Raw genomic sequence first — 16,045 nt, 5'->3', positions numbered from 1 at the left:
AGGTGGGGCATCATTTTGGAAAAAAAGTTGGCAGAGGCATGTATAATTTGAATTTTTGATGAGTCACGTGCGCAGTATTTTAATAATCGGTTCTTATTCGGTATTCGAAAAACTACCGAATACCGCATATACAGTATGCGGTCGAATATTCATATTTTTATTCGAATTTATATATTCGAATTTTCAAATGAAAAATTGTAAGCATTAACTCTAATAAACATAGATAAACATTACAAATAAACATAAATAAAACATAACACAAGTAAGAACAAATTAACTACCCACAGTACAAATTACAAAACTACAAATAAGAATAAATAAAACATTCGTTCAAACTTAAATAAATAAAATTATAACTTATTCGGTTTTTATTCAGATTCTTATTATTTATTCGGAAATATTCGGCCGAATAGATAATTTGTGGAAAAAATATGCGGCTGAATATTCGAAACCGAATATTGGACCGAATACTGGACCGAATACTCATTTTCTATTCAGATTCCAACCGAATACGAATATTCGGCCGACTAAACCGACTTTTAAAACACTGCACGTGAGTATAGTAGAAAGGACCACAATAAAAAATTGATTGTATTCTCTAATTTTTTTTTTGAAAAAAAAATCTTTTTCATTAATATAAATTGCAAAATTTAAAAATAATTCCGAATCATTTTCAAATTATATCCGAATCACAAATTTTTGTCCCCACCGAACCGAATCCGAATAATTCATTTGTTACTATGGTTGGCACGCTAGTTCCGAGTACATGGATTTACTCACTGTATTTGCCACAATAAATCATATGTACTATCTCGTGGTTTATATAAAGAAGCTTATTTTCCTCCCTAATCGCTGCATAAACCAGCTACAAGTATACAATGGCATTCTCTAATTTAACCTCCATTGTGAAAAGCTTAATCTTTCTTATTCTCTTTTTCATCTCTCTCACTTCCATTTCAAGCGCCAACACTCCACCTTTAATTCGACGAAAGAAGAACCAAGATGTGGTTATTCTCATCTCTTGTGATGGCTTTCGGTTCGGGTACCAACACAAAACCTCCACACCTAACATCCATCGCCTCATCCAAGAAGGAACTGAGGCCGAGACCGGCCTTATTCCGGCTTTCCCCACTATTACCTTCCCAAACCACTACTCAATTGTAACGGGTCTCTACCCACCATACCACGGCATTATAAACAACTATTTTCCTGACCCGGTTACTGGTAAGTACATTTTTCATTTATACCCTCCAATGAAAAAAAAAAGGTTTATATCATATTATCATGGGTAGAGTTGTTAAAGTCTAGATATTCAAAACTTGTAAAAACTTCAAAATCTGAAGTTTAGTAAGAGTAAAGAATTAAATAACAAAATAACTATTCTTTTAAATCTATTTTACAAAATAATTACGGAGCATTAATGGTTAGTCAACTTCAAAAAGTCAACAGTTACTAAAAAATTGTGAATTCTAGATCTTAATAAGGTCATTATCATCAAAGTTGGAATTAATGAAAATAATATAACCTAAACAAGTATCATACATTCATACTAAGGCATTTAAATTTGAGTGAGTCTATGGTAATATGCATATCACGGGTTGTTACCGTATTACGGCTCTATATTCAAGTTTTTAAATCCTAACGGTCGATCTGAACCGTTCATCTTGTTCTCCATATTAATATGTGTTTGGAGACCAAATTTTACATTTTTTTAAATTGTTTTACTATTTTTTTAGATATTTAGAAAATCACTTGATCTGAAAATTCCGGACCATCCAAAAACAGCGATTTTCAATAAATCTAAAATATTAGTAAAAAAATTTCAAAAAATGTAAAATTTGGTCTCCAAACACATATTAATATGGAAAACAAGATGAACGGTTCGGATTGACCGTTAGGACTTGAAAACTCGAATATAGAGCCGTAGCACGGTGCCAAATCGTGATATGCATATTACCATAGACTCACTCTTTAAATTTTGCCAAACCTTATATATATATATATATATTAATATATCTGATATTGTGATCCTATATTTAATGTTGCTTAAATAAAAAAAATCCGGTGGCTTGTCAGCAAAACACATGGTCTGTAATCTACCACTTCAGTCAATCCAGCCCATCCAGTACATACCAGGATATATATATATATATACCAGTATACTACCATCTCAAACTGTACCGGTCATGTGCACAAGTCCGTATATCTACAGTACTTCATATTTTGAATTTGGAATTCGAACTGTCTGATCAAAGTTCGGGCTAATCCGGCTCAGCTTTAAATTCATGAGACCTCTTAATATTTGTGAGAGAATGCAGATGATCCTGATTTCGATTGCAGTAACTTGAAATTTGAATTACTACAGAGGACACTTGGCAAATCTGTAAATAATAAATAATTAGTGCACCAAACATAAACAGAAATGTATCAGTAAACAGAATTCAATATCATCTAAGGTAACAAAATATTTCTGTTTAGATCCAAACTGTCTGATCAGAATCCGAACCAATCCGGCCCGAGGTGGAATGCACGGGACCCCTTTAATAGCCATGGATATTTTATCAGACAGTCCACATATAAACATAAATATTTTGTTACCTTAGGTGTTATGAATTCCAGTAAACACACACAACATCCACCTTTATTAAATTTTGCGGAGTATTATTGTCTGTGATTTGTAAATTTATTGTGTGTGCTTGTTAATTAACATGGCATGTTGCTAATTTCCATTAATTTTAGGTGACTACTTTACAACAAGAAACCATGACCCAAAGTGGTGGCTGGGGGAGCCCATCTGGCAAACCGTTGTCGACCAGGGTTATAATGCAGCCGTGATTTTCTGGCCAGGATCAGAGGTGACAAAGGGCTCCTGGACTTGCCCAAAACAATTTTGCCCGAACTATAATGAATCGGTAACATTCGAGCAACGAGTCGATTCTATTTTAGGCTACCTTGATCTCCCTAAGAAGCAACGACCAGCATTTATCGGGGTTTATTTCTCGGACCCCGATTCCCAGGGTCACAATGTGGGACCTGACCACCCGTCAATAACTGACGCCGTAGCGCATATCGATTCCGTGATCGGCAGGTTGATTGATGGGTTGGAGGAGAGAGGTATTTTTGATAAGGTGAATGTTATAATGTTAGGAGATCACGGCATGGTTGGAACTTGCGATAAAAGAGTCATATTTTTGGATGATTTGTCACCATGGGTCACGGTTGAGTCCGAATGGGTGGTATCGACATCACCACTTCTCGCCATAACACCACCAGATGGTGTATCAGCAACTGAGATTGTATCGAAAATGAACGAAGCATTGAACTCGGGCAAGGTCGAAAACGGAGACTATTTGAAAATGTACTTGAAAGAGGATCTTCCAGAGAGGCTACATTACGCAGCCAGTTACCGAATCCCTCCTATAATCGGGATGTTAGGAGAGGGGTACACGGTGGAGCTCAAGAGATCAGAAAGCAAGAAAGAGTGCGCCGGAGCACATGGTTATGACAATGCATTTTTCTCTATGAGAACTATTTTCATGGGTAGAGGACCAAGATTTGCACACGGAAGAAAGGTGCCATCTTTTAAGAATGTAGAGGTTTATAATGTGATTGCGTCGATTCTCGGTTTGAATGGAGCGCCAAACAATGGATCGGAGTCCTTTGCAAATTCGATCCTTTCTAATAAGGAAGCCTGAATTGAGTTTCATGTGGTAATTATGTTGTGGGGATATCATGTTTGAATTTCGTTTCTTTCTAATTTATAATAAGGAAATTTGAATTGATCTTCTTCTCCTTGTAATGTCGAGTTCTCTCCAGTGGCATTCTCTATGATGCAACCTGTGCAGCTAATATTTGCACACACGTATAATATTCACAAGGAGAAATTCAAGATTTCAGAATAATTTGACAGAATTTAATTTGTTATTCGAACATGGAGTGATGCTATAGTAATATGCATATATAGCGGGAATTAGTTCGTGTTATGGATCAATATTTTTGTTTTTAAAGTCCAAACTGTCAAATCTCCATATAAAGATGTGCTTTTAAATCAAAATTTACATTTTCTTCCAATTTTTTAACTATTATTTTAAATAGGTAGAAAATCATTTGATCTAAAAATTATAGATCATTCAAAAATAGTGATTTGTAGAGCATCTCCAATGGCTTGCAAATGCAATTGCAAAATTATTGTTGGCAATTTCATTTCTATTTTCAGAAATATTGAATCCTTTCAAAATTTGAAAGCTTTCATATTATGAAAGTTTTCAAAAACACTTTCAACTGAGAAAATTGATAGTTATTATTCTTTAAAAAGTAAAATTTTGCAATTACTACTCTTTCATGAATGCATTTATTTTGTAATTAATGACTACTTTCAATTTGACAACTGTCTTATTTTGCCCAAATACAAAAATGTGAAAATTATGTTTGTGTTCATATCGACTATTTGAACTTTCAAATAGAAGATATTGATCCACAATACACTACTCCCCACTATGCATAGTATTATAGTCTCACTCACCAATATGATACATGATGTAGAACTAGAGTATTCTTAACTCACCAAGTTTTTTAATTTGATCTTAACATCAAAATCTATTAGCTTGATTTTAAGCCACGAATCCAAAATGTTCCGATATTGGTGCATTTACATGTCAAATTTATAAATTTTCTAATTAATTTATTATACAATTAAATAGTCAAGAAGCGATGGAACAAATAAACATTAATATTAACTTTTAAATCTTTTTTTTTGGACTGATTGACTTTATACTGAATTAATTCAAAATTTAATAAATTACCATGTAAACACATCATTCACTAATTAGATTGATTTTCACAATTTGAATTCGTCATTTAAAAGCTTTTCGATAGGTTTGAAGGTTGAGCTAACCAAAGAATTTGTGAGTTTAAGAATCTGATATATGTATTTTCTTTGAAATAATTCATGTTCTTATAGTGCATATTAATTTAAAAATTAATATTTTAAAGTCTTAAGAAATAAAAAAACAAAGTTTGCGAATAATTCAAAAATAATTGGTAAATATTTTTTTAAAGTTGAGAAATAATTCATAAATCTATTTAATATGTATATACATTCATTAAGAAAATAGTGAAAGTTAATAATTTAGGAATAAGTTTTGAAATGTTCCCAACTTTTATTACTACCATAAATGGACAAGGACATGGATTCCCAAAGTAGGGATGTTGATTGCTGCATTGTGCAGTGCCGTCCAGTGCTGGAACGAGACCACTTGCATCCACAGGAAACGACTAACGATCGAGCTAGGTGCCAGTCCACCACGTGGTCTTCGGTCTTCCTCTACCTTCTTGGATATCTGGCTGTGTTCATAACCACCAAGTTGTTAAGGCGTCGCAACTCTTGGAAATATTCTCTCTCTGTTGACGAATAGTCCCGTCAATTACCCTGAATTAAATAACAGCCCAATAAATAATATGAGGCCGCTGAGTTGAAATAAGGCCTAGATTAGGAAATTGTTTATCCAAATAAAACAGGTCGAGGAGACTGCTGTCAATAATGTCAGCGTTAGGCCTGTCTCACCACTCACCACTCACCAATAATGAGAACTGGACCCAATGAGCCATGACTTGTCCGATTTATTTTCTTTTCACAAATTAATTGCCCTTTTCAAACTTAATTGGTCTGTGACATCTGTCATCTATTTTTGCTTTTCACTGTGAAATTGTTGGCTTAATTAGTTGTACTAGCTAGCTAAATGTGATTTCACCATTTGTCTATTCAATTTGGTTTTGGATTTAATAATTTTGTGGCAGAAATTTTGGTAAAGATACAAAAGGAAGGGAATAGATACAGGGACTTCTTTTTATTTTTAAGAAAAATAAGGATCATATCCCTATATTTTCTTTATTGAAAACACCTAGGTTTCGACTTGAAACCCATTACAGACGTTACACGAGTGATTCAATAATACGTTCTGCATGGATCTCAAAGCTCAAATAATATGGCCCCCTTGCGCTATCTCTGAATAGGCACTGGACACGTCGGTCACGTAAAATATGAGATATCTCATATGATACGCCCAAAAAATTTCAATTTATAGTTGTTGTCAGTGACAATTTGGCATGAGCAGTATATACCTAATTTTTTTTAGATAAATATTAGAAAATATTCATAAAAGAATCATCATTCGAATTTTCAACATGCTGACATTGTCATATGTATCTTATTTAGTTGACCATATAATAATAAAAAATAAAAAAAAACATCCATGTTCATGCAAACCTACACGAAACAAAAACATAATAAAACATGACAATAAAAACAAGTCAAGTCGAAACTTAATAAGCAGTCTAATAGATCATGCATCCCACGTAAAGCCAACAAGGACGGGCCACATCGAGCCGAAAGAGCCAGGAGGTGCCCGGTGGCTCAAAAAATTTCAAATATATGCTTTTGTGTTTATATATTTTAGAAAAAATATTAAAATATATTTAATATTAAAAAATTATAAAATTATGATCACTCTTATTTTGCCCAAATATACTTCAGTTCGATATTTTTCCCAAAAGAATATATAAAAATATACTAAATATTCAAAATAATTATAAGCAATGACGGTTATAAGTTTGTAACAAACAGATTTTTAATTTTTCTTTCACAAAAAAAAAATCAATCATTTCATGGTTTTCTTTCAAAAAAAATAACCAACAATCAAAAGACCGTCCTTCCTCTTTTTCTAGAGAGACGGAGACAACCATGATTTTTTTTTTTTTAATATAAATAGAATTCCTTTTAAAACTTTCAACAGAACAAGCACGCTTTGGTCGTGAGACTGCGTTGGAGAGATGAGACTGCGTTGGAGATGAGACTATTGTGAGGCCAAAATTCAGTGATATATATGTCTATTGTGAGGCCAAAATTCAGAGATGAGACTGTGTTGGAGAGAGATATGTGAAAGAAAAATATCTTGTTTTTTTATAGGAAAACAAAATCAAGACTTAATAATCCATACAGATATCAAGAAGTTTCATTTGCGCTATATGAAAATTCATTATCCTCATTAAAATAATACCATACATATTTTTTTGGGATCCAACCCTCTATCTATCAAGAGAAGATCTGAGCCGTTCATTCTATAAATCTCAGCTACTCATCAAAATAGATTTCAATCTCAGCATTTAATAAATAATTTTGATTTTATATATCTATTTTATGTTGTCAAGAGTGTAGAAATCTAAAGTTAATTGGAAACGTACCCACCACATAAAAAGTCACTTAAAAATTGTTTTAGTCAAGACAAACACAAGGCGCGTTTTTTCTGACGCGCGTCTCTCGAGGTGTTTCTCCTTCCCGATGCAAATGATGCATTTTTGAAATCTCCTTCCTCTGTCACTTGCTCAAAGAAGGAAAGGCGTAATACACAGGAGCGAAGGGGTCAGCTGTGTTATGCTCATTCGCTTGTCTAGACCAAGTGTTCGTGAGCCGCGCGCAACAGTGAACACGGGTGTTTTTTTTTCACCAAGAGTTCAGTCAACAAGATGGAATTTCACTGGCTTGGGGGTCGAGAGTCGCGCACTGACTTGCTTGTCAAAATTTTCTGATTTTTCATTTCAATTTTTTTTTCTTTTCTATTATTTGCTCAGATAAAATAAATATTAAAGTCATTAAAATTTTGATTTAAAATTATAATTATATTAAAGCCTGGATCCGGCAAAAGTTAAGTGTCTTAATTATTTGTTAGCATATCCCATTGGTCAGATATGGGCAAAAGTTCAGAACAAATTATGTAAATATATTTTATATTTAGGATATTAAAAATAAATATCTTAATTATTCACAAAGTGTCAGGATGGCCGAGTGGTCTAAGGCGCCAGACTCAAGTTCTGGTTCTCGTGAGAGAGCGTGGGTTCAAATCCCACTTCTGACATTTTTCTTTTTCTTTTTCTTTTTGATTGCTCTCTACAATTTCTCCTTGTGCATTTTTTCATTTCATGTACATATGAAGTAATTAATTTTCAACAATTGAAAAGCTAACATCGATCCTTGTAATCCCGACTAATATTAATTCAAAAATTAACTGTTCAAATGTACAACTTTTAATTAAAGAAAGCAAACAAAATTATGTTTTCCACCGTTCTTACTCAGATATATGTTGTTAGTCTAACATTTCATTTGTCATTACATCTAGACATTTTAACTGACTTCACGAATCTGAAACAGATTCTATTAATAAAAATATTATTTCATTATTTGACAAATTTATACAATTGATATAACGCTTATTAAAATAAATATATATATATTTTTCTATTATATAAATATATTAAATTTAATGTAATTGGAATACTGATTGCCGATTGGTCATATATCAGATAATTTAAAAAATAATAATGTAATTCGATTTATTTGATAAAAACCTTAAATTCTCAATTATAATTAGATTTAAAAGTGGACAAATTTGTATGTCAGATTTGTTAGTGTAGCCCATCGATACTTCCTAATATACCTATTTGTTATTGACATTTTTCAAATCATTTATTTGAAATTTGGGACTTATCTGTCTAGTCCATTTTCAATGGCAGCATGGAGCAAAGACTTGGTCTACGAACAAGTGCAAACAAATTTTGCATACCAAATATCAATTCTATAATAGATGGATTATAAATGTACACTTCATTAGCATTTAAAAAAAAAAAAAGTGTTTATATTTGTTGACAATATATATATTTCAATATTTAGACTTGTTCTTTGTTGGTGTTCTGAGAAAATTCAGCATGCAATAGATGGTGAATTGTTATGATTCCATGATCTTTGAATTTGACCACACCAAACCTGTCACGTTACTGGCCCACGTGCGCAGACAAGACAACTACCGATAACTAAGAAATTTTTTTATAAACCATAATGAATGAATAAATTCTTCCGGAACCAGCATGATTACTTCGTTTTTTTGAAAAACCAGAAGGACCGAGTGCTCTATTCGGTCTCCAGTTTTCCCTTTTCTCCAGACCGAATCGAGCACTCGGTCTCAACCTTTTTTTCACGTTTTCCCTGCAGGCGCCACAGAAGATTCTGAAAAAGCCAGACCGAGTAGACCATTCGGTCTTGAGATTTATTAAACTGACCCCCTCTCTGTGTTGCGTTCCCCATTCCCCCCTTCACCATTTTTCCTCCCCCTGTCTCTCTTCTCTCTCTGTGGCTGCCTCAAAAAAAAAATTTTACTCTCTAATTATTAGTTTAATTTTAATTCTAATTATATAGGTTTGTGTATTTTTGAAAGGAGAACAAGAAGAGCTTCAGATCTACAAGTTTCGTTAGGTATGTAGTTTAATTCTATTATTTTTGATTAATAATCCGAAATTATAAATAAATAGTTAGAATAAATGGTTTAGTAGCATAAATGATATATGTAATAATGGTAGTATAAATAAATAGTTTTTGTGTAATTTTTTCTTTTTGTAGTATAAATGATTTATGTGTATTTTTTTAGTAGTATAAATGGCTTATGGACTAATTGTAGTATAAATAAATGTTTATGTAGGAATTGTAGTATAAAAAATGATTTATATAGTAATTTATTTGCATGTAGTTTATGTAATAATTGTAGTTTAACTAAATAGTTTATGTTGTAATTTATTTGTATGTAGTTTGCATGTAGTATAAATAATTGTATTAATTTATATTTATTTGCATGTAGTATAAATAATTGTATTAAATAGTTTATGTTGTAATTTATTTGTATATAGTAATTTATTTGCATGTAGTTTATGTAATAATTGTAGTTTAACTAAATAGTTTATGTTGTAATTTATTTGTATGTAGTTTGCATGTAGTTTATGTTGTAATTTAATTGTAGTATAAATTATTTTTGTAGTAATTGTATTAATTTATATTTATTTTTCTAGCGTAATTTAAGTTTATATATTGTAACTATTAATTGTAGAATTATTTAGTGTACATGCATTTAGTAATTGTTGCAATCATTTATTTTTTTTAGTGTAATTTAGATTTTTCCAGTGTAATTGTAGAATAATGAAAAATAATAGAATGAATGTTAATATTTAATTCAATATTTGCATGTCAATATTGAATTGGAATTGCATGTTAATATTTTTTTTGTATGAATTTATTTATATTGTAGTGGAAAATGGAAGGTGAACAATCTTTATTGCAGTTGCCCCAAAAGCAACATAAATTATATACGGCGACTACGAAGGTATTTATTTAATATCGGTTTGAATTTAAATTTACTTATTAAATTTTTGAATTCTAAATCTAATTTTTGTAAAACGAGTTACCAAATCATCTCATTAAAACGAGTTACCAAATCATCCACTATCGGTATTTCGGGTGGGTTATCACAATATATGGGTGAATCAGACACCGTTGGGTCTCTGCTACTTCCAGGTACACTACCCGGATATGGGTCATAATTGGTCTGATTAACAAATGGTACTGACTCAACCACTAAATCAAGAAGTTTAAAATTCAGTACCGGAGTGGCATGTTCAAGCACCATGTGCCATATCGTTCCGTTGTCTATGCTAAACAACTGGTATTTTTCTGCTGAGCCAGGGGGTGCGGTATTCAAACGTGCCCTGATTGTCAATTCGAACTGGCTAGGAAGCAAACGAATGCCAAGATATATATTTTTTCTTAGCTCATCAAGACTCGTTAAGTTAGTAATAGCAAATGTGCAGGTCGGTGCGTCTGAAATTTCGCGTTCATGATAAACATTTATTATTACTTGAGACATTACCTGAAAAAAACAAATTTCACAATCAATCATCGATATCATTTTTAATTTTACAACATATTTAAGTGGGATTTATAATTTTATAATTTAGATTTATTTTAAGTCGAATTTAATTTAATTTAAGTTTTGTGTGAGGTTAAAATAATAATTTGACTATTCAAAAAGCAGTATATCACCACAAAAATTGCTAAGAACTGTCAAAACTATCTAATTAATTATTTATCAGTATATCACCACACAAAAAAAATTATCATTCAAAAGCAGCAAGCGCTTGTGAAACAATATACCTTAGTCTTTATATTATTTTTTCAAACTGAGAATTTATAAAAGTTATGAAGTTGCATGTAACTTTTATTTTCTTATCATGTCAGAATGTTAAAAAATATAGTTCATTTTATATAAAATCACGAAATGGTAAACCCTCAAGATCAATAAAAAAAAAAAAACTTTTCAACTTCATTACTTTGTATAAAAAAAACTAAATAATTATAACTTTTTTGAAGTTACATTTTTCTTTTAAAATCTTAATTTTCTAATGCAAGAAAATTTGACCATATACAGTGGAGCATAAGAAATGGTAAACATTTTGACTCCTTCTATAAAATATAATTACGTGTATGTTTTGTCTTAAAAAGTATTTAGCTAATGTCAATCAATATTTATATATCGATTTATTTATTTTATATGATTTTTCTAATGAAAATAAAAATACAGTTAATATCTTCAAATAAAAGATGCTCTTATGAACGTAATTTAAAAAAAAAAACTTACTATAATCTTTAGATGAAAGCTACCAACACAATGCAGAGGCCGATATGTAAAAACACAATATTGTGATGGAGCTTGATTTTCAGCTATAAATGGTGAAAATGGAAGAGTGAATTGGAGAAGCAAAACTTGAGAAGGGAGTGAATTGGATACGCTTGGGAGAATTGATTTTCAGCTAACATAATGCTCTATGTCTTATATAGACGGATTATGTCGGTGCGTGCACAGAAACAAAAGGTGAAAGTGCTATCATATATTGCACCATTTCTAACTTCTAATGCACCATTTCTAACTTCTAATGATGTGAATTGTCGGTGGAAATGGACTTTATTGGAAAAAAAAAATCAAGACCGAATGCTGTATTCGGTCTGGAGGCATATACCGCACCATCCGCTACACGGGAAATTGGAAAAAGTTGAAAAAATAGTTGAGACCGAGTGCTCGATTCGGTCTGGAGAAAAGGGTAAATTGGAGACCGAATGGAGCACTCGGTCCTTCTGGTTTTTCAAAAAAACGAAGTAATCATGCTGGTTCCGGAAGAATTGATTTATTCATTATGGTTTATAAAAAAATTTCGATAACTAATGAAAAATAATCTATTTAATCTCAACTTGGACCAACCGGAACAACACGAAATACAAACACAAAAGCCTGGATCCGGCTCTTTGTAACTTCTTTCGTTTTCATAATTTATTTATTTTTCAGAAGATTTTTTGTTCAGTTGAACTATTTTTAAACTTTACTTAATTTTGATCTAGTGAATCAATGTTAATATAAATAATAAAATTTAAATATATACAGATTTTTAATAATAAATTTGAAATTTTCACAATTATTTTTATAGTATAGTCGAACATTCATTGTAATATTTTTTTAAAAAACTATTTCAGTACATACTTGTGAGTATAGTTTCTATAAATTAAGTTGTATTTCATTTTGGACTCATCAAACTTAATTTAGCATCGAATTAATTATTATGATAATTTTTAAAAGAATAAGTCCAAAACGACCCAAACCGACTGAACGGTTGCATCTCGTCAACTAACACATGGGTTGACTGGTTGTCACGTTCTTCACCATTTATTTACAACCACATTTTATAAACTATATATATTTTTAAATTATATCCACCACTCATGTCCCTTGACTTGTACAGTCGCCTTCCTCTACTGTTCCCATTTTTATTAATCCTTTCTCTTAATTTTAAAAAAAAGTTTACTTATATTATATATGCTGTTAATTCTGGTATAATATTCTGATTTTAGAAGAATATATTTTTTTTTTTAATTTTTGGATCGAATGATGAATATAGCGATTTACTTCCCATTCCGCATTCGTCTCCAAAATTCATGCAAGAAAACTTGCTTGATTTAATTCTACGCGTACATTGCACTTAACACCTACTGTGTTCAATCACTCTGTCAATGGGACCTATACAAGACGATTACTTAGTACTGTAAATTGAGCATTTGTCAGGCCTATGCAACACAAGAAACTATTTTATAATGCATACAGAAAACTCGTCCTTTGTTTCCATATAAAGAAATGCCCAAGTCAATGAAGCTATAGAAGGCAATCAATTATCTCTTCTAGTCATCTTCCCTTCTAGGCTTCTACAATTGTTGCTTTTTAGTTCTCATATATTCTTAGGAATCTCTACTCAAAAGGAAAAACAAAAAAAGAAAAGAAAAGGAAAAGCAAAAAAAGAAAAGAAAAGGAAAAGCAAAAAAAGAAAAGAAAAAAAAAAAGAGAGCGCAACAATGGGAGAGCAGTCGCCTCAAGCGGTTCAGATCAAACCAACTCTGGTGCCTCCATCGGCGTCATTCAGGCTCCGATCAAAGAGCCTCAACTCGGTGCGACTAAGGAGGGTATTCGATCTGTTCGACAAAAACGGGGACGAGTACATAACCGTTGATGAGATGGCAGATGCTCTGGCGCGCCTCGGTCTGATCACCGATCCGTCTGAGCTGGCGTTGACCATCTCTGGCTTCATCCGACCTGGCGCTATTGGTCTCGATTTCAACGATTTCCAGGTAAGTGCCATAGAAATAATGACTTTTAATCTGGATTTGGAATCGTAGGAATTGATGTGATAAATTTCGCTTTCATATGTGGTACCAAGGTGTACCGAACTATACCAGATTGTACTGGTCTAGAAGCTTATGCTTGGAGTGACTTTTAATTCCCCTTTCTCTCTTTGGATTTGTTTGTTTATGCTTGGAGTTATGTTGTTTACAATAAGAAATAAGTGTGTCAATGAAAGAAGATAACAGTCTAAATGTAGTCTGATTGGATAAAAGGAGAAGAAAATGATAGTCAATCATAATTGAGGGTTCAAATACCTTCATTTTTTAAAACTTTAATAGCTCAAAATTTAAAACTTAAAAGTTAAAATAAAACCATTGGATGTGATCTATGTTATTTTCTTTATGTGTTTGTAAAAAATTATTACATAAATTTTTTTGTTTTTATGTAAAAAATAAGTTGAAAAATCAACGTCTCTAAGTTATCCACATTAGTACATTTTTTACATGCTCTTGATGATAATCAAAATAAAGTTGGAATGTCATAATTTTTTACATGTGCATGGATAAAATGATGTCAATCATATCCAACGGTTTTATTTTAACTTTTAAGTTTTAGATTTTGAGTTATTAAAATTTTTAAAAATGGAGGCATTTGAACCCTCATCATAATTAGACAAGCGGAAAAACAATTTCTTTTATATATCCAAAATAGTATATGTTCATTTAACTCAATACAAATAATTTGGTAAAAAAAATAAAATTTCAATCTCTCTATTTCTTACACTGGATCTCCTATTATAATAAACACAAAGGTTTTCATAACACACAAACCAAGTGCCACAGTAATATGCACTAATCAGTAATGCATCAATATCATACGTAATCCTCTGTATTTTGTTTTCTTGGAGGTTTCATATTGGGGTACATAGGCCGTATGGCCAAAATAAAATTTAAACCTATGCTGCTACTATTTTTATGAAACCAAGTAATACTGTATCAGTCAGGTCTGGTACCTGAGAATAAAGGTATGGTATGGTATGATATGGTGTGGTACTGCTTGATTGGAAGTAACTTTTTCTAATTACTCTGTATTTTAGGTTCTCCACCGAACCTTGGGGGATGCCCAGTTTGGTACCGATCCTCCAAGGTTCGGTGGAGAACCTAAAATATAGGTACTGGACCAGTCAGGTCTGGTATCAGAGAATAAAGGTATGGTATGGTATGATATGGTGTGGTACTGCTTGACTGGAAGTAATTTATTCTAATTACTCTGTACTTTAGGTTCTCCAAGGTTATTCTAATTACTCTGTATTTTAGGTTCTCCACCAAACCTTAGGGGATGCCCTGTTCGGTACCGATCCAATCAACCCGTCAGAAAACAATTCCGAAGAGGCTGATATGCGGGAGGCATTTAATGTGTTTGATGAAGATGGTGATGGGTTCATATCAGCCAAAGAGCTGAAGACAGTATTGGAGAAATTGGGACTGGCCGAAGGCGAGAGCATGGACCGGGTCCAGATCATGATCTGCTCTGTGGACCAGAACCGTGACGGACGGGTTGACTTTGGCGAGTTCAAGACCATGATGAAGAGCATTGATGTCGAGAGCTCTTGATTAAAATTATTTTTGTGTTTTACTTTTGATCAATATCTAATTTGATAGTTCAGATAATTTCAGATTTGTTAATTACGGTTATAGGTTATTTGGTAATATTGTCATAATGTAAACTTATCATAATGGGCTAGGAGTTGAGGTTTACTATTCTAATAAGAAACAAATGTTTCAGTGGAAGAATTGTAAACTTCATATTTGTAATTTTTAATTTATTTTATTTTATTTATAATAGTGCGTACACCCCACCGATTTTCCTTGTATAAAACGAAAACCATTACATTGTTTATGGAATCTGGTACCACCTCTTGGGTACCTATCCTTACAATCAACTAACAAAAACAGCATAGCTTGGTATTCAGCAAAGACCAGCATCAACGACAGTCATAAACCTAACAAACAACATAACACCACAAAGCAAATAAGCAGTTCACACCCTACAAAACTAACAATTATTACAAATTTGCATGTTAAAACTAACAGTTATTTCGTGTTTATGTATAGGGTATAGCAGGTGAATTAAAGGCCTTATTGGTCTTAAGCAAATAAATTAGACATTAGTTTTTAGGAATATTTTTCTAAGGGCCCCAGACATGATCTTCTTCATCCTTTTTTATTTTTCTCCTCTTTATTAGAGATTTTGTATTAGCTATAAAATTATTGCTCTATTCACTACTACAAAAAACATTTTTCTTATCGCCCCTTTACCATCGGATGTGCTTCTGCACAGATGGCGCTCGTCACGAGTGGCAGCGCTGTAATTACGTTAAACTTTTTACCGTTTATTATGAATAACAAACCGATGGCGTTAATGGACCCCCCTTCTGACCCCCTCCTTTGCCAAGTTTCACGAACAGTTAGTACTAGGAGACTCTTGTACATCGGTTTGGCTAAACGAAC

The 16,045-nt window shown here is 32.2% G+C and overlaps 2 protein-coding genes and 1 non-coding gene across 3 annotated transcripts; all 3 read left to right on the top strand.

Annotated features, from left to right (window-relative positions):
• Positions 1-851: 851 nt before the first annotated feature.
• Positions 852-3,909, top strand: LOC144574731 (uncharacterized). Its single transcript, XM_078324773.1, has 2 exons — positions 852-1,224; positions 2,740-3,909. The coding sequence occupies exons 1-2, from the start codon at positions 879-881 to the stop codon at positions 3,693-3,695; spliced, it is 1,302 nt and encodes a 433-aa protein (XP_078180899.1). The 5' UTR covers positions 852-878; the 3' UTR covers positions 3,696-3,909.
• Positions 3,910-7,826: 3,917 nt separating this feature from the next.
• Positions 7,827-7,910, top strand: TRNAL-CAA (transfer RNA leucine (anticodon CAA)). Its single transcript has one exon. It is a non-coding gene; the product is annotated as a tRNA-Leu (tRNA).
• Positions 7,911-13,105: 5,195 nt separating this feature from the next.
• On the top strand, positions 13,106-15,386 carry LOC144574918 (calcium-binding protein CML42-like). The gene is made up of 2 exons (XM_078325024.1): positions 13,106-13,540; positions 14,852-15,386. Exons 1-2 carry the CDS (start codon positions 13,268-13,270, stop codon positions 15,146-15,148), a joined length of 570 nt encoding a protein of 189 aa, XP_078181150.1. The 5' UTR covers positions 13,106-13,267; the 3' UTR covers positions 15,149-15,386.
• Positions 15,387-16,045: the final 659 nt, after the last annotated feature.

The sequence above is a fragment of the Carex rostrata genome, chromosome 23 (genome assembly GCF_964058835.1).
Source record: "Carex rostrata chromosome 23, lpCarRost1.2, whole genome shotgun sequence".
NCBI lineage: Eukaryota > Viridiplantae > Streptophyta > Magnoliopsida > Poales > Cyperaceae > Carex > Carex rostrata.
The sequence above is the reverse complement of the archived record's forward strand: the minus strand, read 5'-3'. Positions and strand labels throughout refer to the sequence as shown.